Here is a 26,373-nt window from a genome sequence, read left to right as displayed (position 1 = left end):
ATACAAAAGTCTAATGCATAATAGTTAAACAATAGATTTACCTGATATAACAGGGTGGGGTAGTTAATTCTTAAGAGCTAAAATATATTATAAAATTCCTAATTTCAATATGCATTAAATAATAGTCCTTGGGCTTCCCTGGTGGCACAGTGGTTGAGAGTCCGCCTGCCGATGCAGGGGACGCGGGTTCGTGCCCCGGTCCGGGAGGATCCCACATGCCGCTGAGCAGCTGGGCCCGTGAGCCATGGCCGCTGAGCCTGCGCGTCCGGATCCCATGCTCCGCAACGGGAGAGGCCACAACAGTGAGAGGCCCGCGTACCGCAAAAAAAAAAAAAAAAAAAAAAATAATAATAGTCTTTTATTCCAATTGCAAAAATAATTCATGTTGCTCATTAAGAATTGAAACATTACAGAAATAACTCAGAAAGTTAAGGTATCCCTAGAGATAATTAACAGTTTGAGCTATATAAAAACATACTGTTATTATTGGTTACTTCTGTAAGTGTGAGATGATACTATATTTGGGGGAGAGCTAAATTATATTCCATGATATGGATATATTATAATTTATTTAACCAATCCCTTGTATATGACATCCAATTTTTCACTATTTCAAAGCATATTATAAGGAACACTCCTATACTGCCTTTGTATACTTTTTACATATTTTTCTGCTTCTAAAATAATATTCTCATAGTAAAAACATTCAAATATTGCTGAAAATTATAGCAAAAATATGACTACCTCTCATGTTGTGCCCTGCCCTGTCCCAATCTGTATCTCTGATGATTATTATCAGTTGGGTATATACATCTTATCAGAAATTTTTTTTCTGTGTATATATTAATCAGCTTATATTTTTCTTTTACAAGATTTTAGACAAGACTATACATACTGTCCAACTTACTTTTTAACTTAAACATATATTTAGTGAGCAACAAGGATATACTGTATAGCACAGGCAATTATACCCATTATGTTATAATAACTTATAATGGAGTATAATCTGCAAAAATACTGAATCACTATGCTGTACATATGAAACAAACACAATACTGTAAATCAACTATACTTCAATTAAAACATGAGAAAAAAACACATAAATTTGCACACACACAAAGGCAAAAATCATTATTTTTCTCAACTCATAGGGAATATCAAGGGCTGAAACCTCAGAGCGCAGGCTTGGTCTTTATAAGTCCCTGGGCTTAGTGTCCAATCTAGCCTCAGACATAGGTTCTAAAGGTTTCACTAAAACAAATACTTGCTACATTTACTTTTCCACACTTATTCCTATCACATGTGGAGAAGACCAGGCTCAGGGGAGATGCCATATATGCTCAAACAGAAGATGCAGTGTTGTGGGGTATTTCCCCTGAGAAAATCCAAATACAAAAAGATGTGTTTTTAATTTTTTGGCTAAGCTCTCATCTATATTCTCTCGATGAAATTGTCAAACGATGGTGATGGGTATGTAATTTTTAAAGCTGTAGAATTTAGCGGTTGCTTCATTTGTATATAAAGTTTACAGAATCAAAAATTTTAAAAAGATGACACTGACATTACTTGCAATTAGAAATTTCCTTTCAAGATCTTCATCAAGATTTTTTTTTAAATGTCAAGAAACTTTTTTTCAAAGAATAAAAAACCTCCTGATTTGCTAAAAAAAAATATTACTTGGGCAAAGGGGGCCAAAACGTAAAAAGAAAAAAAACTAGTTGATGTAAAAGGGATAGAAATTTTGAATCATATTCAAAATTTAAATTTAATGAATTAAGTACGTAAAAGAGTGGATTGCTGGGGCAGAGGGTAACTCTTACGTTTAACTTTTTTAGGATCTGCCAAATTGTTTTCCCAAGTGAGTGCCAAATGTTTTTATAGGCGTTTTGGAAAACACAGAAGTGAAGATAATTCCTCATTCCAAAGAGCTTACAGTTTACAGTAGATGGAGAGATGCAATTAACATGTATACATTAAAAGTATAATTATAATATAGCTTATAATTAAGAGTCAAACCATGCAACTCTAAATTAAAAGTGGATCTACACAGTCATACATTTTTAGAGCTGGAAAGGAAAAGAAATATATATACATTCTCTCTATATATAATTTGGACATCTTTCCATGTCAGTACATATACTTAGGTTACCAATAAATGCTCATTGATAAGAAACTCATTCAACAAATTATGATAGAGCTATACAATGGAATACTACGCAACCATTAAAAAGTTATGATAGGGCTTCCCTGGTGGCGCAGTGGTTGGGAGTCCGCCTGCCAATGCGGGGGACACAGGTTCGTGCCCAGGTCTGGGAGGATCCCACGTGCCGCGGAGCGGCTGGGCCCGTGGGCCGTGGCTGCTGGGCCTGCGCATCTGGAGCCTGTGCTCTGCATCGGGAGAGGCCGCAGCGGTGAGAGGCCCGCGTACCGCAAATAAAATAAAATAAAATAAAAAGATATGATATAGGTCTTTATGAACTTACATGGAATGATGTCAAAATATATTTATAAGCAAAAAAGGCAAGTTGTTGAATAGTGTATATTAATTTTTTTTTTTGGCCGCACCGCATGGCATGTGGGATCTTAGTTCCCCAACCAGGGATCAAACCCTTGCCCCCTGCATTGGAAATGTAGAGTCTTAACCAATGGACCACCAGGGAAGTCCCAATGTTCCCCTTATCTTTGGTTGGTGTGGATTTGTTCTGTTTGATTTAACCAGTTGACAATTAGAAGACACTAGGATTTTTCTAATTTTTTATCATTTGAAACAATATAAATACTAGGTAAATCTTTGTGTATATCCATGATGATCTCCTTAAAATAAATTCCTAAAAGTAGAATAGTAGGTGAGAGGTTCATATCTGTAAGTTTTTGGATTTGAATTGCTAAATCCTTCTCTTGAAGGCTGTAACAGTGTACACTCTTCCACTAGTGCCCAGGCTTCTGGATTTTATTTGTACTGTGCTTGGAAAAGTCTTCCCTACTTGAGATTAGGATACTTTTTACTAGTGCGTTTTTCTAGTACTTTTATGGTTTCCTTGTTTTATCTTTCAATTTTGTTCCATCTGGAATTAATTTTTATATAAGGAATTAGTTCACATCACCTTTCAGATATATTCTTCAGGAATATATTTTCCAGCATTTTATATGTGTTCTTTAATTTTGATCTTCTTTTTCTACAAATGAGCAGAGTCAACAGGCTTAAGTACAAATATGTAATTGATGCTAAAATGCACCCCTTCCAGCATGTCTAATGATTTCCAGCTTTGTCTCAAGTGAACTAAATCTATAAAATCTATTCTTCTTATCACTAACATCGACACATTCATTTTTCCATGTATAAATGTCAAGGACTAACTATTCAAATAGATGTACAAACACCAATGAACAAAGATATTGATGCCACTGAAACTAAACAATGCAGTCATTTGAAATGTTCATTCATGAGCTCAAGTACAAAAATCCAAGTTCTGGGGTTTAGGAGTGTCAATGCATAATGTCCAAAAAATCCAGTTTTTGAACATCAAACCTATGAGAGGGAAGACCGGGGGTTCATGATAGCAAGATATGATGGGCTACAACAGGGGTCTCAACTGTGGGAACCCAACTTTCCTGGGAGATCCACAGAAAATGTTAGAGGGGTGATCTTAGAGGTTGGTCTTAAAATTGAGGAGTGGTTCAACATTTGAAGAGTCCAACATTTGAAGATTTGGTGATTGGTGTTTCAGGCAGAGGAATCAAGTGTGGGAAGGTGGCTAGGCTTGGAAGGGGCTTCTTAAAGTCCTGATACCATCTTTCTCCACCCCTCCCAACTTCCCCTCATCAAAAGGAGGGAAGGATATGATGCCAGACTTACTGATTGATTATTTGAACTCATTCGCAATAAATGTATTACTCCAACCCTGCATATATATTTTATACCTTCTTATCTTTAATTGTGTAATAAAAGGCTTTACCCTCTTTAAAGGAACTTCAGACAAAAGCAAAGCAGGTCAGGAGATTTTACAGGCGATAGCCAAATGACCTAATTTAGTCCTTTGTTGGTGTGGTGGCCTGGGGTACCAGGTAGCCTTGGCTTCTCACCCCTAGAATGCCTGCCTTCACCTGCAGAAGATGATATTCTCCTTTTTGTCAAGGCCTGGACCCTGCCCTCACACAGGCCACCTTCTTCCCCATCTTTCCAGCTACACTCCCAGCCTCTTTTCCTCCCTCAGTCCAAGCTCCCTACCTCCCACCTAGTCCCAATACACCCAAATCACTAGAATACTTTTTAAAGTTTTTTTTCAGTATTTAAGAACTTAATCCTACTTCCTCTATTCCCTGAGTCCCAAGACTCTGCACATTTAAAATTAATTAAAAGATTTTAATACCGGAATTCCCAGCTTAGCAGCCATCAGTGTATATCCTTGAACCTCCCATTTAACACGGATTTTCTGAAACGCATGCTGTGTGTTGTATTCTTTAGGCGGTGCTGGAGTTGTCACAGACCAGCTCACCAGAGCCACTGTGCTCATTTCTTCCCAACTCCACGTTCAGTGATGTCACTTTGTTAACGTGAAATAAGCAACAGTGGGAGTATTTATATCACAGAAATCAGCAAGTGCTACAAAATCAGGGCTTTCAACAATCAGAGCGGATTGTTAAACATTTACCAGCACACCACTGTTATAAGGATTCTTTTGGTTTCCAGTAATAGAAATTCACTTGAGTTAGCATAAGCAAAAAGGGGAACTTATTATAAGAGCCAGCGAGTGAAGAAGTGTCATGATGCCTATGAGAGGGTAAACAGATTGGCCTTAGGAATTAACTGGAACCAGGGACTTGAAAACCATCAGAACTTTCCATTGCATCTCTCTGCCCTTCTCTGCTTCATTCTTTTGTTCTTGTTACAACTTGCTTTCCCTCGTTTCCAATCTATATGAAGGGAAACATGAAAACCTGCTCTGCTCTAAGTCCAGTCACCTAAGGAGACTGACCTCTTTCCTGGTCCCAATTCCAAATTCTCAGGAAGGAACTTTGATTGGAAGAACGTCCTACTGAAATCAATGCCTGGACAGGGTGAAGGGATGGAAACAGGCAGGATCACACTGTAACAACATGCATGAGAATCAGGGAAAAAAAGAGGCTCCTAGAAAAGAAAAGGGATGAGGCAGTCAACCCAAAAAGTCCACGACATTTATAAAGACCTTTTCTCAGCTATTAACAGCTCTCACCATCACCACCACAGGCTCCATCAAAGGAGTACATGTACTTACTTAGTATTTATTTAACATCTGAGCACCTTATAATAGGAAAAAGGAGCTGCTCTAGAAATTATAGAGGATAAAAGATGATTAAGACTCCATAACGGCTGCAAGTAAAAGAAAAGCCAACTTAAAATGATTAATAAGGGAAATTTTCTTGCCTAACAAAAAGTCCAAAAGTAGGATGATTCCAGAATTTCTTAATTTAGCAGCTCAGGACCTACACTTTTCCATATTTTCACTTTGATATGTTTAGACTAATGTTCTTATGGACACAGGTACCTGTCACAGTTGAAGTCATCAACATCACCCGCCAAACGAAAAGGGACAATTTCGTCCCAGTGCAGGTCTTTTTTAAGACTGAAGAGACTTTTCTCAGAAAGCCCCCACCAGCAAACTTCCCTTTCCAGAATTAGATCACATGCCCATGCATGAACCACTCACTGACAAGGGGAATGGCACCACCCTGGTTGACTTAGACCGACTGGGACCTAAGTCCTATAAGGGAAGGAGAACAGTGGAACAAAATGGGGAGCTGGAACAGAAGGAAAACAATTGATGGAGGCTACCACAGATGCTTGCTGCATCTGAAGGGGTGCAATCAAAGAGACAAAAAGACTCTGACCCTAAGTTGCATTTCTCCAAGCGCTTTTGTCTCATTCAACTCTCTGACCTGCCACGTCACTTTTACTAACCCTGGCTGCAGACCCTTCCACTGGGACCTGGTTTTTATCTCCCTGCTTCCTTCTTTTAGTTTACACTAATTAGTAGCAGAGTTGGCTCCCTGCCTGATGTTCTCACTGCTAAATCAAGATTTTGAACACATGAAACTTCATAGTGACAGAGAGCCCTAATAAACAAAGACAATTATAGACAACAGGCCCCTGTAATCAGGCAGCTTGAGGGTCTGCCTGTGAAAGAGGCCAAGCTCAGAAGATAAAAGATAAGAACTAGAAAACAGTACTGTCTGGGATTATAACATTTTTGTTTTTGTTTTTAAGTATTTCATGCACTTCCTTTTGTTCACTGAGTGGAAATCTGCAGTGAGAAATGTTATGCAAAAAAGGACAAGTATAATTTTTTTTTGGAATATGTCTTTTTTTTGCCAGCTTCTCTGGGCCTCTCTAATAACTTCCAGTCTCATACAAAAAAGTTCGGTTTTCTATTTCCATCTGTAGCTTTGTGAAATTTAAAGTGCAACTCTTCTTTACAGTAAAAAGTGCCTATAAATGTACACTTCAGTTGGTATTAGATACTAAAAAAAAAAAGAGGAGGGACATTTTCTCCCTTTTGTCTCCTTCACTACCCCTGCATGTTTGTGCCTGATTTGTATTTCCTCTTACCCTCCAATGCACCTCTGTGACCATATGTTCCTGACAGATAGAGAATATCCAGGTGGCCTGGTACTTGGAAACTTGTCAGATGTTATTCAAAGCAATAAAGAACACATCATACAAGTCTTTGGTATATTGTTACAGGGAAACCCTGTTTAGAATTCACTAATTGGGAATTTGTGATAATTTGAGGAAGGGCTGGCTGAAGTTAACCTTTGTACTATCTGTGGAAAAAAAAAAAGAATTCACTGCAGTTCTGAATAGTGTAAACAAGATTGGAAAGGGAATAATTATCTACTTAAAAGAACCAGTTGTTTTGAAAAGCTTTAGAAGTATCCTTTTACATACAAACAGGGTAATTATGATTTAAACAAAGGCTGGCCTGTTTCTAAGGCTTCTTTGAAATGTCAATTACAAATTACTCATGTTTATTCACCAAGGCAAAACCCACCCCTGTGTACCAGGCAACAGTTGGTTAGCTTGCTTTCACTTACTCTATTTGAAAATAATAAATCTAAAGTTCTTTTAAAGTTGTATAATTTAATTCAAGCTTTTCACTAATGTAGACAGTTGGTCCATCCTTTAGTGTCTGAGTGACGATTTACTAATTGCTAGCATACAACAATCATGAATGCATAGAGTGACACCTGCCTTCACTAACGTAGTGGAATAGCTGGCGAATACAGAAAATCGACAAAGAAAACTCCTCCAGAGCAGTGGCTCCTATTTCCTAACCTACTGTAGTAAGAAACACTTTTTGCATTGATTGCAACTCAGTACACACACACTAAAACAAAAACAATACTTACCTTTCTTATGTGCGACACTGTTATTTTCTATTCATTTGTTACTAAATGCTAGTCACTAACCACTAAATTGATTGCACAATCTATTAATGGGTCGCTGTTTTGAAAACACTACCCTGGAATCTGTTGGGAGATAGTATTCTTTTGTGAGAGAAAGGGATGGCGGTGGTGTCACCAGCAAAGCCCATTAAAAGTTCCCAGGAAATAAAAATAGAATCTGGGTAATAAAGTCTAACCTTTTTTGTTCTCTTCCTTTGTGCTTTGCCTTGTTTCAGTTGCAAATGGAGTGCTGCGCGCAGAAGCCGTGCACGCGGCACTGCAGCCCAGAGCTGCTAGTACAAAACGGCCGCTTGGACACCGCAGCTCGGGGGGCCGTGTGCAGAAGCTCTGCGCCCGACACTGCAATTCAAGATGGCGGCGGCAGCAGGCCGCGTGCAGAGGCGCTGCGCCCAGCACTGCAATCTGGAGCCTTGCGCAGAGCAGCTGTGCCTGCCCCACAAGCTCTCTGCCTCCCTCCCTGCTAACAAGATCCCTATACAGCAGCCCTGCCCAGAGCCTGCTGGGAAGAGTGTGGACTCTAGAGCGAGAGGTCACACCTCCCCATTCTTTGATCAAAGAAAAAAGCTTTCTTTCCTTTTGAACCAAACTCAGTCTCATTCTGTTGGCTCCAATGACACCAGGCAGGAGGACCATTTTGGGGGCCCTAGGCGGGAGGGTCAGTAACAGTGGAAGGAGCTGTAGCTATGTGGTTTTCTTGATGGTGTCCTCCCCCCATTCTCTCAAAACTTTGGCCATCAACTTCACTGCTCTAGTCACTACTGCCTCCTAGTCCTCAACATTCAGTACAAAGCTCATTCTTACCTTCACCAACCCTTTCAGCTAAGTTTCCATTTCCCTTCTTTTTTCAAAAGCCCACCCTGAGTTTCTGCCTAATCTACTGATAGTTGTCCAGCCTTACTCACTGCAAATGAGGCAAGATGATGCTATAAGGCCTCTCCACTGAACAGCGTCAGCCCTCCCCTGCTTTACTTAACTGCTCCCATCTCTGCTCAGCTTCTGACCCTTGGCTCCATTTTCCATGAACAGTCCTTCTCTAGTCTCTGGACTCAGTTTGGTATTTGGTGTCTGGTCTCTCAAGTTCTTATCTAATCACTGTTCATTAAGAACATGGATAATGTGTTATCATCACGGTAAAAACAAAATCTTTGTGATCAGACAAAACCCAAGACCCAGCTCCCCAACTCACCAGCTCTATGACCTTGGGTATATCATTTAATTTCCCTGAGCCTCGGTTTCATCATCCATAAAATTGGATGCAAGCTTGTGAAGGGTAAATTAATCCTTATAAAATGCTTACTTTGGTGCCTGGCATATAGCAAGCACTCTCTAAATGTCATCTATTATCAGTATTATTATTGTTGCTGTTATTGCTACTGGCTTGCCTCTCCTTCCACCAAAACCACACCACCCAATCTTGGAGGGCAGAGGTTCAGAGTTTGAGACTATCTACCGTGTAGTTATAGTTTCCAGTTCCCCTATTCCCCAACCCCCCTCCAAACACCTCCTATGTGTATACTCTCATTTTTTGCCACATCCATCTCAGTTAAAACCTTCCCTGGGCTTCCCTGGTGGTGCAGTGGTTAAGAATCCACCTGCCAACACAGGGGACACAGATTCGAGCCCTGATCAAGGAAGATCCCACACGCCGCAGGGCAACTAAGCCCATGTGCCACAACTACTGAGCCTGCAAGCCACAAGTACTGAAGCCCACACGCCTAGAGCCCGTGCTCTGCAACGAGAAGCCACCACAATGAGACACCCACGCACCGCAACACAGAGTAGCCCCCGCTCGCCGCAACTAGACAAAGCCTGAGCAGCAATGAAGACCCAACACAGCGAAAAATAAATTAAATTTTAAAAAGAATATATTGTTTAAAAAAAAACAAAAAACTTCCCTGCATCCCATAGTTCCCACCCTCACAGTTCCTGACAAGAGTTGTGATGCTTGATGTAGGTGGACATTGCTACACACGTCAGTTCTGACCATTTAGTTGCATGGATGGACCACAGATAGGAAGCAAGCCCAAGAATTCCATGCCTCCCCACAAGCAAGCTACCCAAACAGGTTACAACCTTCTACCATAAAAACCACAGTTGCCCAGGTTTATCCCATTCAGCAAGGACAGACTGAAGAAGGGACTGTTATGAAGCCCAGGGGCCCCACCTTGACAGCTCACACAGACTCTGAATACAATGAACACCAAGCCACAACTAATGTTTGCAGCCCTAGTTTCACGAACTATCTCCCACTTCACGTGTTCTGTACCTTGCTCATTAATTCAGTTCCAATGAGCCTGGCCATGCTTTTGCTCCTCATCCTACAATGCCCTTGCCTTATTCCTCTGATTCAGTGTATTTCTCTCCTTGGCTTTGGCTGTCCTCCCAGCTGTGTTTGGTCTGTTTTTCGATTAACGTACTTACAAATTACCCTAATTTTTTTTTTTTTTTTTTTTTTTTTTTTTGCTGTACGCGGGCCTCTCACTGTTGTGGCCTCTCCCGTTGCGGAGCACAGGCTCCGGACGCACAGGCTCAGCGGCCATGGCTCACGGGCCCAGCCGCTCCGCGGCACATGGGATCCTCCCAGACCGGGGCACGAACCCGTATCCCCTGCATCGGCAGGCGGACTCTCAACCACTGCGCCACCAGGGAGGCCCCAAATTACCCTAATTAATCCCTTCATATTTATAGCCCCTGGTTTAACTCATCCATGATTCCTTCTTCCAGTGGACAGCTATCTCCCACCCCCCAACTCTGACCTGTGCTAGCCCCATAGATGAGACCATGAAAAGTAGTAGTCTTTGACATACATGACTTTTCAGATAATAGTTCATTGCTTATATTTTAGACCCACAAGCAACACATTTGGGGCATGGACCCATCGTACTCTCTTATCTAGAATACAGTCATTGTCCTCCTCTTCCTGATGAGATTGTATCAGCTTGGCTATCACTTATGGCTGTGTGGGAGGTGGCAACTGACTTACCTTGAAATCAGGATTTTTCCATCTTCAGAGAATAATGGCTAAGATCACAGTAATTAAGAGCCCAAACTCTGAAGTCAGATGACTTGGGTCTAAATCCTGCCCCTGCAACTTACTACTGTATTTTGAGTTTGTGTTTTTGGCTTTTGGTATTTGGGTTTTGTTTTGGTGCTATTTAAATAAACAAGATAACGAGCATCTTGATCATATAAAGTTAGAAATATCAGAATCATTCACTAAATTTTAGATATTGGCCCCTGCCCTGCTTTCTCTGCCTCTACTTTCCTCAGCTCCTCCCTTTTGCATTCATGAATCCCTCTGCATATTGATTCAACTGCATTATTTATCTGCCATGCTGTCTGGCCCTGTGCTGGGTCACAGAGATACAGATAAGTCATGGACTCTATCTTTAAGGGTGGAGATATATATATATATATATGTGTGTATGTGTGTATATATATATATATATATACATATATATACAAACAAATACATGCATTAAAATGCAACTTGAAGTTGTCCTCTTTTCACTTGCAGCCTCAGACATGTTCCAATCCTGAGGAAATCTGAATAAGACAGTCTCCACAAATAAGCTCAGAAATGTCACCCCATGTCCTGGATTCTAGTGGCCTAGTTCCAATGGCTGGGGCTTCCACATTGCCTCCCGGGTATTTTTGTTGCCATTAGTTAAGGAACTTGAAATTATCAGGAGTAACTCCCAAGCCCACAGTCATAGCTCTGTTGTATCTCTCCTAATACCCCATAAAAGGCTCACTTCTTAGTATTAAGCTGCAGTCTTTATCAATGTAGTATCCAAATCCATCCCTAACACTTAAACCCTTCTTTGAACTCTAGCGCAGAGCCCCTGCTGCTTATCTTGTCCTTGTCAGCCCTCTTCTCTGGGATCTGGGCCTTGTTTTATATCCCACTTGGGGTTCTGCCATCCTCCAGAATAGCCACCCATCTACTAGGCCTGCTTGAATTCCCCACCACCGGGGTCCCCGCCTAACTGGAAAACTCAGCCCCAACTATGTCTGGATTGCGGCTAACTTTCAATAAAGACTCTTTCTTTGACAAATTTGAGTTAGGCTCCTCTGAGCCCTCTTCTCATCCAGATCTCAACCTTGGCACCCATCCTATCTTTGGCTGCCCAGTCCAGTTTTAGCAAGAATTCTGCAAATTAAGTTTAGTGACAGTCCCCCACCCTTGATATCTGAGCACCCTTGACATCTGATCAAGTTCCTCATCCTCTACCTCTGCTGTATAAGTCCTTGGTCTGCCTTTAGCAAGAATCATGCCAGGTCAATTTAGTAGAAATCCCCCTACCCTTGATGGCTCCTCTTAGTAATTTTCCATCCACTGACACCCTTACCCTGCTCCTTGGTTATAAATCCCCACTTGAACTTGCTGTATTTGGAGTTGAGCTTGATTTCTCTCCCCAGTTGCAATAGACTGGACCCCTATTACAAATAGTCTTGAATAAAGTCTTCCTTATCATTTTAACACATGTCAGAATAATTTTTTCTTTAATACTTGTCATGCCCTTTGGACAATAACCACGGACAGCCCATGGCCTAGCTGTCCTTCTGGTCTACTCTAGGAATCCAGTCTCATTCCAGCTCCTCCTCACCAGCCCCAAGCTGACACATGTGCATCAATACAGCTCAGGTAGGGAATTCCCTGGCGGTCCAGTGGTTAGGACTCCATGCTCTCACTGCCGAGGGCCTGGCTTCAATCCCTGATGGGGGAACTAAGATCCCACAAGCCTCGCAGCCAAAAAAAAAAAAAAATACAGCTCAGGTAGAGCCACCTGTAAGTATGGATCTGGAGAATATGAGCCAATTCTATTCCAACCAACATTACCTAATTCATTCAGTCAATCAGATAATCAAAACATATGAATAAATTTAAATAGTTTCTAAACATAAATATGTTTTCAAGGAGGTTCCTTATTTGTATTACAGATATAAACAAAATACATACACTCAAGGCATAAAGTATCTGTCTTGTGCTCTTCTGAATAAAAAATCACAGTGGATGCAGATCTTTGATGCTCTAATGGTGCCATAAACAAATTCACTGGCCTGTTTTTGGACAAAGAATTATCTGAAATTTTATCTCTTGCATTCCAAGAATGTTTTTATTGTTAGTATAGAGACTTTATTGTAAAACCCTCCTCACCTAGAGCTCTAGTGATTTTTTGTGTTTTATTCATCTCTTTCATTTGGCTTCAAGGTAAGGACTGGATAAAATTCAAAATTTACTGAATTTTATGTTAATATCAGGTCCAGAATTTCCTTCTTGAATATCTCCCTTCATTGGGGTTGTTAATGAAGTGTTTTGAAGGAAATGGCGGGTCACCCACTCATTGGTTCTCATGGCTTTGCAGTGGAGGCTGGGCCTTTCCCTGATTTGGCAACCTCCCATATTCCTTCGCCTCTGAGCTATTTTTCTCTTCTTAATACTGGCTGGTGATTGGTGGTGTTCATTTTCACTCTCCTTCCAAGAGGAGGCTCCGGAGTTAGATACTTCACACTCAGTAGTATCACTGTCAGGTTGGGTCTGATTCACCCGGCTGAATTCAGAATGGTGCCTCGCTCGTCTTTGTTTAAGATATGCATTGACCAAAGACACTTCTGAGTCTTCTGAAGTCCCAGTTACAAGAGTAAGTTGGTTCTGCTTTGGTTTTGTCATCATTTGCAAAGAATCCCAGGCACCATCTTTGTTTTGCCGCTTATAGGAAGTATCTTTGCTTGCTAACAACAATGAAACAAATCAACAAGTTAGGCACACTGCTGGTTACTATAATCTCATCTTACCTAAAAAGGAAGCCTATGGCGTGGGCTCACTCTTTGCTGCCATTTGCCAAGTCACCACTTTTCCCCACTCATTTGCAAGTGCTGGCAGCTGACTTCATTTGCCAGTACCATACCAAAACTCCTAAAAACCAAAAGGATCAGATAGATGCCTGACATATTACTTTTGAAGTTTCATGGACCCTTGATATAATATCAAGGGAAAGGTCTCCAAACTTTTCCAGAGAAGGACCTTTTTACCTTTGCCTTGACGGCTTAAAGATGCAAGCGTGTATATGAATGTGATTTGGGTAGCAGAAAACTAAAAAGGATCTTCTCTTTGTACACTGGTATGCTGGAGTTGGCTCACACCAGCCAGTTCACAAGAACTGATAAACTTTCAGGAATTTTGCAAGATGGCTGTTAAACACAGCTATTAGTAAAAATTAAATTGTATAAACTTACCACTAAATCAATTTGTTACAAATAAATGTAATAAATACTCAAAACTCATCACTTCCTAAATTATTTTACTAGATTTTTATTGTGAGGTTTGCTCTTGAAGCTACTATTTATGTCTGTTGTCTCTGGATATTGGAAATACTATGCAATGATGTGCTACTGTGCATCTCTTCCTAACTCCTATGTTCAGTGACATCATGTTGGTAACCTGAAATTAGTTTTGGTGGGATAAAAATCAATAAGCACTAAGAATCAGGTCTTCATTTATGATTTTGTTGATTGTCTAGACTTAAAGTAATGGAGAGCATGTTACTGACATAGATTACATTTAAAGGTGTCATGCCTATAGCCGCTATATTGTGAATAGCACCCAAAAATGAGGAAATATTCTTCCAGAGTATTCTAAAACTATTATCCAGCTCAACAAAGATGTCATACACATCATTAACAACCAAGTTAAGTTCCAACATACATCTTTCTGTTTCTTTCATCTTACTCCTTAACTTAAAGGAAAGTATCAATAACATGCATATTAGAACTACACTCGTTCATCTATTGCAGCTATAGGTTGGCTAAGGCTATAATCAAAGAAAGTATTTTGTGAGAATCAGTGGTCTATATGGAATTTACCATAAAGTGTATTATGTGTTTTATTATTTGTAAATTGTCTGATACACATCCTTTATATTAGTAAAAATTTTTAAATGATATATACACACATTTTTGGAGAGCCAGTTGTTAGACATTTATCAGCACACCACTATTTATAGGTTATTGAAAAAGATGTCATATATAGCTCATAGTCCTGTGGTAACATTAGCAATAAATGTGTGTGAAAGGCAAGCTGTGTGACGGGAGAATGCTGAGAAATGAAAAGACAGCTTGAGCTCTACCTACCAGTGATTTATAGCCTCTAGCAGCTTTGCTGAAGTAGCTAAGCAGTCCTTCTGCACCAAAGCAAGGTGTTCATCCAGTGGGCCACCACAGGTCTGGGGAGGCTCTATAACACTCTTGGCTATTTATCTCTGTTGTTTGCTTTCCACACACAACACATATTTCTCTCATCATAGATCAATATCAAATATGCACTGGCTCTCACCTTTACTTAGTGAACTGCTTGTCCCACTGTCTTCATTCTTTTTCTTCTCAGACATCTGTTTCAGAAATATCGATTAGTAACAGTGATCTCAGTTGGTTGTTTTTCCCTCATATTTACTTGTTAAGAAACACTATTGCCTTGGGCCCTTTGACAATGTCTAATTTTAAACAGTGCAGTTCAATAAATACTTACTGAGTTCCTATTATTGTGATCATACTTCTGCTGCCCATTAAGAAGACCATGCTTTGATAGCAGGATCTACCAAAATGTTTTGAACCCAGCAAAATGGAACAAAGATTGAAAGAAAATAATACTGATGGGAAGCTATTAGTTACAAAGTTTTCTTGTACTCACTGATTTTATAGAGAAATATCGTTTAAATGTCATTTAAAAACAGATATGATAGCACTAGGGTTAGTTTTAAATTACTTTTTTTTTGGCCATGATGTACAGCTTGTGGGATCTTAGTTCCCCGACCAGGGATCAAACCCACGTCCCCTGCAGTGGAAGCACAGAGTCTTAACCACTGGACCGCCAGGGAAGTCCCAGTTTTAAATTACTTTTTAAAGGACATTTTATCAGGTCATGTTATGATAATTCTTTAAGATCTTTATATGAATTCATAGACTTATATCTCCTAAATCCTTCCAAAACTTTCCTCCACAATGCAACCATAATATATTACCTGTGAATATGGCAACTAGAAGAAATTGATTTCTTTGAATAGTTCCCATTTCAAATATTCTGCCCCAATACTCCATAAATATATTTGTCCCACTTTTCACAGGTCCTACTTTTTGATGCTGAAAATGGTTTTGCTAAAAGATACACATACAAAGCAACTCTTTCAAAATATATCAAGTACGTTAGAAATACTCATAACACTTTTGGCACATAATAATTCTGGGAATCTATCACAGGGAAATAAACTCCAAAAGAGAGAAAGTTTTATGTACAGAAATATTTATCCCAATGTAATTAGGGTAATATAAATACAAAATTCAAAAGTAGGCTCAGACTTCCCAGGTGGCACAGTGGTTAAGAATCCGCCTGCCAATGCAGGGGACAAGGGTTCGATCCCTCCTGGTCTGGGAAGATCCCACATGCTATGGAGCAACAAAGCCTATGTGCCACAACTACTGAGCCTGCGCCCTAGAGCCCCCAAGCCACAACTACTGAGCCCGCGCACCACAACTACTGAAGCTCTTGTGCCTAAAGCCTGTGCTCCACAACAAGAGAAGCCACTGCAATGAGAAGCCTGAGCACCGCAACAAAGAGTAGCCCCCGCTCACCGCAACTAGAGAAAGCCTGAGCGCAGCAACGAAGACCCAATGCAGCCAAAAATAAATAGATTAATTAATTTTTAAAAAAGGAGGCAATAGTTAAATAAATTATGATGTAATCATACAATATATAGTTGTAAAAATTATAATAAAAGTACGTTCTAACATGAGGAAATAAATGTTATATTAAGTTAAAAATCAAGATGCAAATTTGTATATGCCATATGATCACAAGTTAGCTAAAAATATGAAAAGAAAAAAGACTAAGGGATGTACGCAAGTGTTATCAATAGTGGCTTTGAGTGTTGAAACTGATTTTTTTTCCTTCTAATTCTTCAGATTGTCTACAATTAGGGAAAAAATGAATTTATATAGAAAGTCATACTGCCTCTGGGTTGAAAAGTACCACACTTGGTTATTCATAACTGCAATCTAAGATCTTTGGTCCATTCCTTTCTTAATACCTGATCTCCACAATGGTAGGCAAGTTTCTCTAACGAGGTACCTCTTTGCTTTTTGGGTTACTGAAATCATTCTCTGAAAGCTTTCAGAAATCCTCTTTTAAGATATCTCTTTTTTAAAAATGTTTTTGGGTGGCCTTATTTTAAATTTAAAATGTATAGAGACGATTATTAAAAGATTAGAAGTTTATGAACCTTAAAAAGTTAACAGTAGTTGATTATTTCTATATAATCTGGAGTGGTTTTTATTTCATTTTTTCTACTTTCCTATAATTTCCACATTTTCTATAATGGGTACTTTTGTAATTCAGGGGGGAAAGTGTTTTAAAACACTTATTAGGTTTATATCTTTTTCATGGAAAGCTTCCATATTTGACTTGATGTCAAATCAAAATATAATCACAAAATCAAAAGAAAGATTTTACATCAAGCTAAGTGGAATCATATGAACTGTGGTTACCAAAAGCATTTTATTAAGTGTCTTTGTGTGTGACTCAGTTGAGTGAAAACAGCAGAAGTGCCTGCCCTGAAGTGTAAGGTAGGACAGTGGTGAGATCTGGGCTATGGCTCTGCCTTTCTTCCACTGTGATTCTACCAAGCCACTTAACACCTCCTAAGCTCAGTTTCCACATATGCAAAAAGAGGAGCCTCGACTGGTTTTGTTTGGAAAAATTCCAGCACTAGTTGTCTGAATAAATACTAAAAATATATATAAACTAAATATAGTATATATAAGCTCTGAGAGCAAAAGGGTACATGCATCTTAGATAGTGGCAAATCCAGAGGAAATCAGTGTGCTTCATGTTTGAGGATAATTACCACCACATTTCCATCACGCTTTTACCATTACTTCAAGGTTTGTAAATAAATGTTCATAATTTAGCAGAGAAAATGAAGTTCAAAGTGAAGGAAAAATTCCATCCTTTTTGACTAGCTCTCATGTGGTTCTCAGATTTCAAATCTGGGACCCTTTAGAAGAAGCAGTTGAGTGGATTATAGCTGCCATAAGGGTACAAAGTGAAAGACAAAACCTCTAAGATAATTAAGGTTTTAATCAGCACTGAATAGATATAATTCAACATTTCAACTATGCTATGAAACAAACAAATGATATGGCAGGAAACCTGGGTCTATTCTCCTCTCTGTCATAACCACTCATGTGACATTGGACAAGTCACTTAATTTCTTTGGGCTTTATCAATAAAAAAACAAAGGATGGATACTGATATCTTACTTGCCTACAAGCAGGAGGCTGGACCATAAGCTCTCTTGAGGTCCTTGAAGCTCAGGGCTCTATGACTCCAAAAGCTGATGCAAGCAAGGGAGCAGAGAAAGAACTTAGACCTCTCAAGGGGTCTTCATGATGAAATTGCCAAGAACCAATTTCAATTTTTTGTTAATTTTCTAAAGTAGCTTTTCTTGCCAGGCTAGACAAATTCAATGTACTTAGCTAGGGAGTCTGAGACATGTATAAGCTATCACTATTCTAAATATTCTTTTGGCAAAGTATCTATCTTAAGCATTTAGACTTTAGATGAAACTTCTTTTTAGGGGGAGGAGGTGACGAGGGGAAGAGTCTTTGATTATTACAATGGAATCCAGCTGGCATAGACATAACAAGCCTCCTCCTCTCCATCTAGAGCTGATACAGCGTTTCAGCCTAGCTGACCATTGCCAGCCTAGTGCTCTGGCTGTAAAGATAAATGGTGGTGGTTTTATTTTTTGAGGTGTTTTTTTTTTTTTTTTTTTTTTTTTTTTTTTTTTTTTTTGCGGTACACGGGCCTCTCACTGTTGTGGCCTCTCCCGTTGCAGAGCACAGGCTCCGGACGCGCAGGCTCAGCGGCCATGGCTCACGGGCCCAGCCGCTCCGCGGCATGTGGGATCTTCCCGGACTGGGGCACGAACCCGTGTCCCCTGCATCGGCAGGCAGACTCTCAACCACTGCGCCACCAGGGAAGCCCAGTGGTGGTTTTATTAATCATCAGCCTGGTAATAATGGTCAGCAAGGATTCCACATCAGCGATTTATAAGAGCTCAGTTACTCATAATACGTGGGAGCATCACAGCCCTGATTAAGTTGGCTATCTCACTCCTTAGGATGGCATTTTTTTCTGCTAGTAGGTGGTCTAGAGTGGTGACTTTAGCTCTGTTTAGTTTAGTTCTGTATCTTTTTCTATGTGGAGAGTGTAATGCCTCATTCTAAAAACCCAAAATCCTACAACATGTAACCTATAAATATGACAACTTCTGTATCTTTGATTAGAATCACACAGCTACAAAAGGAATTTGGAGGTCATTAACCAGTAGGGAAGTTTATCCCAGTATTACTTAGCATTTGGACAAACTGAGAACAACCTAAATATCTCAAAATTGCAGATTTGTTATGGTGCAACCATAAGACAAAATTATGCAGTCGTTAAGAGTGCTGCTATGTAAATATAATTTGAGGAATGATTACAATATAATATTAAGTTTTAAAAAGCAGGTTATAAAAATATATAAAATATAATGTCAACCATCTAAGATCAAAGATAGACAGATGAAGAGAGATATACTGTGATACAGAAAAAGAAAAAAACTAGAAGAACATACTCCAGAATGTTAACAGTGGTTATCTCTAGGAAATAGGATTACAGTAGTTTAAATTTTCTCCTTCATCCTTTTCTATATTCTTGGGTTCTCTAGAATGATACTGCATTGTTTTTAAAACTAGAAGACAAACTTTTAAAAAGTAGTTTCACCAATGTAAAATAAATTTATTTTATGGAAAATCCCCTAGTATACAGTAAATATATTATTTAAAATGGAAAAGGATATCCTACCCAGACAGAAGCCCGAGAGAACAGCATCAGGACGAACGTAATGACAAAATACCAAAGCAGGAAGTTCCCTATTGTCCCGCAAGAGTCATCCTTCTGGCATTCATAATCTTGATTTGGAATGGTAAAATTTACAGGTATGGGGGGAGGACCCACCTCCCAAAATAAAGAAAAAAGGTCTCCCATGATGGCTTCTTGCTTTGAAAATAAAACATGCTTAAAGGGATGAAGAAGACTGGGAAGTACTTCACTCCATGTGTATGTAATAGGTTCCTTGGCAACCTATTATGACATATTCTTCAGTAACTATGACAGGAACTGACAAACATTTCTTGGATTACTAAGTTTTTGGAAGATTTGTCTAAATCACTTCTATGAAAGTTTAAGGTATATGCCCCATATCTCAATATGGTGCATTCTGCCATAATCTTTTTTTCTTTTTTTGTCCTGAAACTTGTATACACGGTATTTTCTTTAAATACAGTATTTTAATGTCTTTTTTTTTTTTTTTTTTTTTGGCTGTACCACATGGCATGCAGAACTTGCCCAACCAGGGATCGAATTCATGCCCCCTGCATTGGAAGCGCAGACCACCAGGGACCACCAGGGAAGTACTTTAATGTCTTTAAAATCTAAGTCTCTGAGGTATCCATTCATTTTTTCAGTCTCTTTGATATATATCATTGTAACTTAACATACACAGTTCTAATGTATTATTGACTGAATTGTGTTCCCCAAAATGCCTATGTTGATGTCCCAAGCCCCAATTTGGCTATAATTGGAGATAGGGACTTTAAAGAGGTAATTAAGGTTAAATGAAGTCATAAGGATGGGGACCTAATCCAAAATGACTGGTGTTCTTATGAGAAAAGGAAGAGACATAAGGGATGTGCAAGCACAGGAAAAAAAAAGGCCATGCGAGGACACAGAGAGAAAGGGGCCATCTGCAAGCCAAAGGACACAAGGCTCAGGAGAAACCAATCCTGCTGGCACCTTGATCTCAGATTTCCAACCTCTACAACTGTGAAAAAATTAATTTCTGTGGTTTAAGCCACCCAATCTGTGGTATTTTGCTATGGCTACCCCAACCCTAGCAAACTAATACATAATGCCAACAATACATCTAATTTAGGTAGTCATGTTCCTTTTTAAGCCTTGAATAAACGCACAGTAATTCATAGATTACATGAAGAGGAAAAACATAGATGTACCTGTTACGAATTACATCAAACATGCACAATTTCTTCTTATGAAAGAGTCAGACATGGGTTGGGGAGGAAACTTGTATTCTAATTTTGACTGTACATATGCACAATTTTCAAGTTAGTTCATCTCTATATCTAAAACTAGAGCAAAACACCATTGCTGCTAAGGCAATCTAAAAAGTATAAAAACTCCACTTCAAAAAAATTGGTTAGATCTTTAAGAGCACAGCATACCTGCAGATTTTCATTAACATGCAATACCACGAGGAAACTTCATTTTCTTCTATTGGACCTTAGGAGCATTTTAGGAAAAATTTTTGGTCACTGGGACGTACAAGATGTAACAATCCGTTAGCTTATTATGACACGGCGTGATGTTTTTATTAAGAGGCACACTTTGCATCCCCACAAGCAAGTCTCCAGACCCTGCGCACGCATTCTGGACCATGCCGTTCTGCTTTAGGCCCTCGTCGCCTCCTCCAGGAAGCTCGCGGGGATGCAGGGCTGGGCCCGCCGCGACTCCTCGGGGTTCACTGCGCCCCACCTCACCTGCCTTTCTAGTGAACCTACCGGCCTCCCCCGGGCTGAGCTCCTCCAGGCGGTAACCAGGGAAGATTTTATTTTCACATCCCCACGCGGCTCAGCGGCACATTGTGGGCGTTTGTATTTGTTAGATAAAAGCAAACTGAACTCCCTGATGAACCTTTTCCTCAGGATTAGAAATTCTTCCAAAGAATATGCAGGAAAAGTAAAGAGTGTTTTTATTTTAAAAAAACACCTCAAAACCACTAAGAAGTTTAACAAAACAATTTGGTTTTTCTTGTTACTGCTGCACCCTCGTTACACGGATATTTCAGAATTTACATCGGGTCAGAACACTTAATTTTTTTTTTTTTTAACACAGAGGTATGAGAAATGCTTTGTCATTGCTGATGGTGTCTGGACCCATCACCAAGTACTCTGTATCCTACACTTGGTCACCCTGCTTAATAAAATCTGCTTAAAAATGTGCCCTTAGGGCTTCCCTGGTGGCGCAGTGGTTGAGAGTCCGCCTGCCGATGCAGGGAACACAGGTTCGTGCCCCGGTCCGGGAAGATTCCACATGCCGCGGAGCGGCTCGGCCCGTGGGCGATGGCCGCTGGGCCTGTGCGTCCGGAGCCTGTGCTCCGCAGCGGGAGAGGCCGCAGCGGTGAGAGGCCCGCGTACCGCAAAAAAAAAAAAAAAAAAAAAAAGTGTCCATAAGCGCCCTAAGGAAGCAAAAGTTATATTAATATATAGAAATTCACCTTCTTATAGTTATTACTTTTTACTGCGGGTTCAGAACCTGGTCTGAATTTTTGCTGCCCAGCTTCCTCCCCTCACCTGAGCGGGCGCCACAAATCCAACGGCTGTTTCCCTGGTAACGCTCCTAGCCCCTCTCCCTCCCCCACTCCCCTCTTCTCGCGAGAAGAGACAGCCTCGTTCTTCCTGTAACTGTAGCCCCACAAGCCGGTCGCTTTCGCCTTAAAGCTTGGCTTCGCGCATGTGCAGTGGAGAGTGGCGCGAGCCAGCCGTTTCCGGGCGAAGAACACGGTGCGTTTTCGGGGTTATCTTTGTGGTGTCTGGACTTTTGAGTCCACGCGGGCCGTGGGAGTTACGCGCCTGCGGACCTGGCGAGTGTTGAGCCAAAGGGGAGTGTGGCCAGACCTCCCACTACCCGTGGTGGAAGGGAGGAAAGAAGCCATAAAGTGTGCTGCGAGAGCCAGGGAGGGAACCTCTCCGCGCTGGGTAGTGTTGACTCGGGGGCAGGGTGTCGGGAAAAGGTACTGCTCTTACTCTGTGGGATACGACTCCATATATCTGGAACAAGTCTTAACACTTGTCTGCCAGAGATGAGGCCTAGGAAAACAGAGGAAATAATAAATCCTAATGTGGACCCAAACTGCTCACTCTCCCCAACTCACCTGTATCCCCTTTACACCATGAGTACTCGCCCTTCTCAAACTTAAATCCTTATATTTTATCAGCAACACGAATCAGAGATCTCTGGCGTGTGTCGGTCGTGTGCAGCGTTGTTAAATAAAGATCATAGGCAGTTAATGACTTATGCACTAGCATGTGGGAGGAGAGTAATGACATATCTTATTTGGAATACTTTCTCCCAAAACTTGGTATTTTGAATTTCTTATAGCCCTTGGCCTAGTCCTTGTGACATATTCCAAAAACACAACAAGGCGTAATTGCAAACATAACCACTAACCCTTAAATTACAAAATAAGATATCTTTCTTTATTGGAAGTATTAAATTATTCTCTGAAGGAAACAGCCAGGTCTCTGTTGATTACAATGTGGTGCCAATGAAGCTGTAATTTAGGGTGCCCTTTTATATACTAATATTAAAATTAGAGAAAGGAAAGACATTTGAAGATGAGGAAAAGTAGATGCAATTTTTAGTTACCTTATAACAAGATGGTTTCTTAAATGGAGAAGTTGTTTCTTTTAATTAATTCTCGTGCTTTTTGATTTTGAACAGATGCAAGGGGAGCCAAACCCTAGTGCTTCCCTTATTGACAGAACCATCAAGATGAGAAAAGAAACAGAAGCTAGGAAAGTGGTTTTAGCCTGGGGACTCCTAAATGTATCTATGGCTGGAATTATATATACTGAAATGTAAGTTAATTAGCCAAAAAGGGGGAAAAAGTGAAAATTTAAGAGGCCAATGGTTGGTTCCACAGGTTTTGTGTTTGTTTTGATTTTTGGTGTGGTTTTGTTTTGTTTTGTTACTATTAAAAAGCCTTTTTAATTTTTTTCAGGACTGGAAAAATGAATCATTCATGTTATGTGACACACTGGCTCCTCTGGTATATAGGTAAGTAATTAATTTTCACTGCAATGTAGTTACTCCCAGTGAAAAACTGCATTCCACTTTAATTCAGCTTAGCATTCATTCCTTTATTCGACAAATATTTGAGTGTCTGCTGTGTTCCCAAAACTGGGAATGCACCAGGAAGGGAACAAGGTCCCTGCCCTCATGGAAGGAATATTCTAGTAGAAGAGACAATCAAATTAATAATACGATTCCAGATAATCATGAGTTCTGTGAAGAAAAATAAAGTTTGGAGCTGGTAAGATTTGTGTTTATATTTGTCTCCCTGAATTGCCTTCCCTACTTCTCTACCTTTTCACCATTCAAGGTCAACCTGATTTCTACTCCATTGATGGCTTTCTCAGTTTTCTCATCCTTCCTCTCTGTCTGCTCTTCAGTAGTCCTTGGGTATTAAAGGGTCCTTATGGCCATTGAAGTAAATTCCAAAGTCTAATACATACATTAAGCTAAAGTCTGTGATAGGGAAGTGGTGTGGCAAGTGGAAGAGCAAGAGTTTTGGAATCTGCATACCTGAGTTAGAATCATGGCTTCAATAACTAGCTGTGAGCTACTGCAAAAGTCACTTGACTTCTTTACAACTGGTGGTTGATCTTTAAAATGAAGGTGAAAATGTTTACTGTAAAAGTTCGTAAGGATTAGTGATAATATTTTGAAACTCACTGGTAAATGCCTTACACATAATAGACATTCATTAAATGAAGTGGTAACTCTTATGAGGAATAAGAAGATAGTTTTCAATTTTGTTGTTGTTAATTTGCGAAAGTATGCATGGTTTTGTTTCCCCCCTTTAAATGTTCCACCCCCCTTTTAAAAAATAAATAAATTGTTCTCTTTCAGAGTTTGCCCTTGCAGCTCTCTTCAGCCTAAACGCTTTATTTGATTTTTGGAGATATTTCAAGTACACTGTGGCACCAACAAGTCTGGTTGTTAGCCCTGGACAGCAAACACTTTTAGGGTTGAAAACAGCTGGTAAGTGTTTCATATCTTTTGCAAAGGTGGGTGAAAGGTTGGCAATAAGTCTTTCTCAATTTAATTTTCTCCTCTCATAGACTCAGCTAGAAGGGACTTCTAAGGCCATCTGGTTCAACTATATTAAACAGTTCTACAATAAATGGTCTTAAGATCAATGATTATCTTTCCTATTTATATAAATTGAATAACATTCACAGCCTCATGGAAGTTTGTTCCATTGTTGAATTACTGTTAAAATTAAATGACTAACTTTTGCTACATTAAAGCCAATTTCTTATTTTGAACTCTGTGGAAATGGTAAACAATCATTTGTGTCCTTTGGTAGTAATACTTTATGTAATTTAACAACCAGGTCACTCTATTACTTGCCCTTTTCCTGAAGGAAAAGATTCAGTTCATTAAATCTGTTTTCATCGAAATTTTATTTATACTTATACACAATTATTTGTTTGTTCCTTCTAGTTGTACAGACTACTCCTCCACGTGATCTGGCAGCACCCCAAATCCCTCCCTCTCCACCTTCTCCTTCAATTCAGGGTCAGAGTGTATTAAGTTATAGCCCATCTCGCTCACCCAGTACCAGCCCCAAGTTCACCACCAGCTGTATAACTGGATACAGCCCTCAGCTACAAGGTCTGTCATCAGGTGGCAGTGGTTCTTATAGCCCTGGAGTGACCTACTCACCCATCAGTGGTTATAACAAGGTAATGACTCTTTTCTCTTGGCCAATCACATTACTATTTTAGAATTGGGAGGTTTGAATTGAAAATCATCTAGTGAGTCGAAACTCCTTGTTTTATCAGTGAAGAAACCCAGGACCAGTGGATAATTGACTTGCCCAAATTGCCCACTTAAGAGCTAAGAATAGAAGCCAGATTTCCTGACAGCAGTTAGAAGTTCTTTATATCACATCTTAAAACAAAAGAAAAGGTTTAGCTTTTGAAAAGATAACAAACTGAGGTTCACCATCTAGGATCTTTCTGCAGTCTTTAAAACAAGTTTAAATTATGATTTTCTACTTTAGTTTCCTTTACTCATGTTTTCCCTCTTTCTTTGCTTCTTTATGTGAAACTTTTGTATATCCTTATAGAATATTAATGCTTTTCATCATACTGGAGTATCTTCTAAGCTAGAAACTGGGATTGTCATGTAACTTGACTCTTGAGTATGAATACTCTCCATAGGATGATTAGAAACCTTCATTCCATCTCCCACAGTAAAGTGGACTTTTGTTTTAATTTTTAGGCTTGATAGAAACAAAATTGACAAATTTGAAATTGTGACTCCTGCCTGATGCATAAGGCTATAAAATAGGCATTAAAAGAGGGATGGTCACATTTTCCAGTACTTTTTTTTGGCCACACTACGTGGCTTGCAGGATCTTACTTCCCTGACCAGGGATTGAACCCGTGTTCCCTGCAGTGGAAGCACGGAGTCCTAACCACTGGACCACCAGGGAATTCCTGGGATGGTAACATATTCAGGTGCTGTCACTAGTTAGCCTAATATCTCTATAGTTAAATGAGAAATGTCTGGAAATGAAATCAACACACTGCCCTTACCCTTTTACATAATATTTCTTTGTAATGAAATTCCATACTACTGGTTACCTAATAATAATTTTGGCAAGTAATGGAATTTAGAAAATTTTGTGTAAGTTAAATATTAGGATAATCCATAACCTATAGGTAAATACGACTTTTTAAAATAGTTTTACTTTGTTTTCATGGGAAAAGTACCATATGATCATTACAGAAAGTTAGGAAATTAGTAGAAAAAATCACTCATCATCCTACCACCCAAACATAATTTCTGTTTAATGGCTGCTTAATACTCGTCTAGTGGATATACCCTAGTTTACTCTTGAATATTTAAGTTATTTTTATTTCTTAAAAACTATTATTAGTATCTACTAATTAGCTCTGTACATAAACCTCATAACGTTGCTTAATTACCTTGTTTTCTACTATATTATAACCTTGAGCACA

General features: G+C 39.6%; 2 protein-coding genes across 2 annotated transcripts in view; one reads left to right on the top strand and one right to left on the bottom strand.

Moving 5' to 3' along the window:
• Positions 1 to 5,102: 5,102 nt before the first annotated feature.
• SSMEM1 (serine rich single-pass membrane protein 1) lies at positions 5,103 to 19,528 on the bottom strand (the record flags this gene model as incomplete). Its single annotated transcript, XM_082632378.1, has 4 exons — positions 5,103 to 5,128; positions 12,605 to 13,179; positions 14,780 to 14,834; positions 19,346 to 19,528. The coding sequence occupies 3 exons, from the start codon at positions 19,526 to 19,528 to the stop codon at positions 12,677 to 12,679; spliced, it is 741 nt and encodes a 246-aa protein (XP_082488504.1). The 3' UTR covers positions 5,103 to 5,128; positions 12,605 to 12,676.
• A 2,507-nt stretch (positions 19,529 to 22,035) lies between these two features.
• Positions 22,036 to 26,373, top strand: part of TMEM209 (transmembrane protein 209) — a 36,327-nt gene continuing 31,989 nt past the window's right edge. Inside the window, exons 1-5 of the mRNA XM_082632374.1 lie at positions 22,036 to 22,119; positions 23,060 to 23,196; positions 23,340 to 23,395; positions 24,251 to 24,382; positions 24,848 to 25,089. Of these exons, the coding sequence (XP_082488500.1) occupies positions 23,060 to 23,196; positions 23,340 to 23,395; positions 24,251 to 24,382; positions 24,848 to 25,089 (567 nt within the window). The 5' untranslated portion in view covers positions 22,036 to 22,119. The remainder of the gene's footprint in view (positions 22,120 to 23,059; positions 23,197 to 23,339; positions 23,396 to 24,250; positions 24,383 to 24,847; positions 25,090 to 26,373) is intronic.

Source organism: Mesoplodon mirus (assembly GCF_964341445.2).
Source record: "Mesoplodon mirus genome assembly, chromosome: 9".
In the NCBI taxonomy this organism is placed as follows: domain Eukaryota; kingdom Metazoa; phylum Chordata; class Mammalia; order Artiodactyla; family Ziphiidae; genus Mesoplodon; species Mesoplodon mirus.
This window is presented reverse-complemented; position numbering and strand designations above follow the sequence as displayed.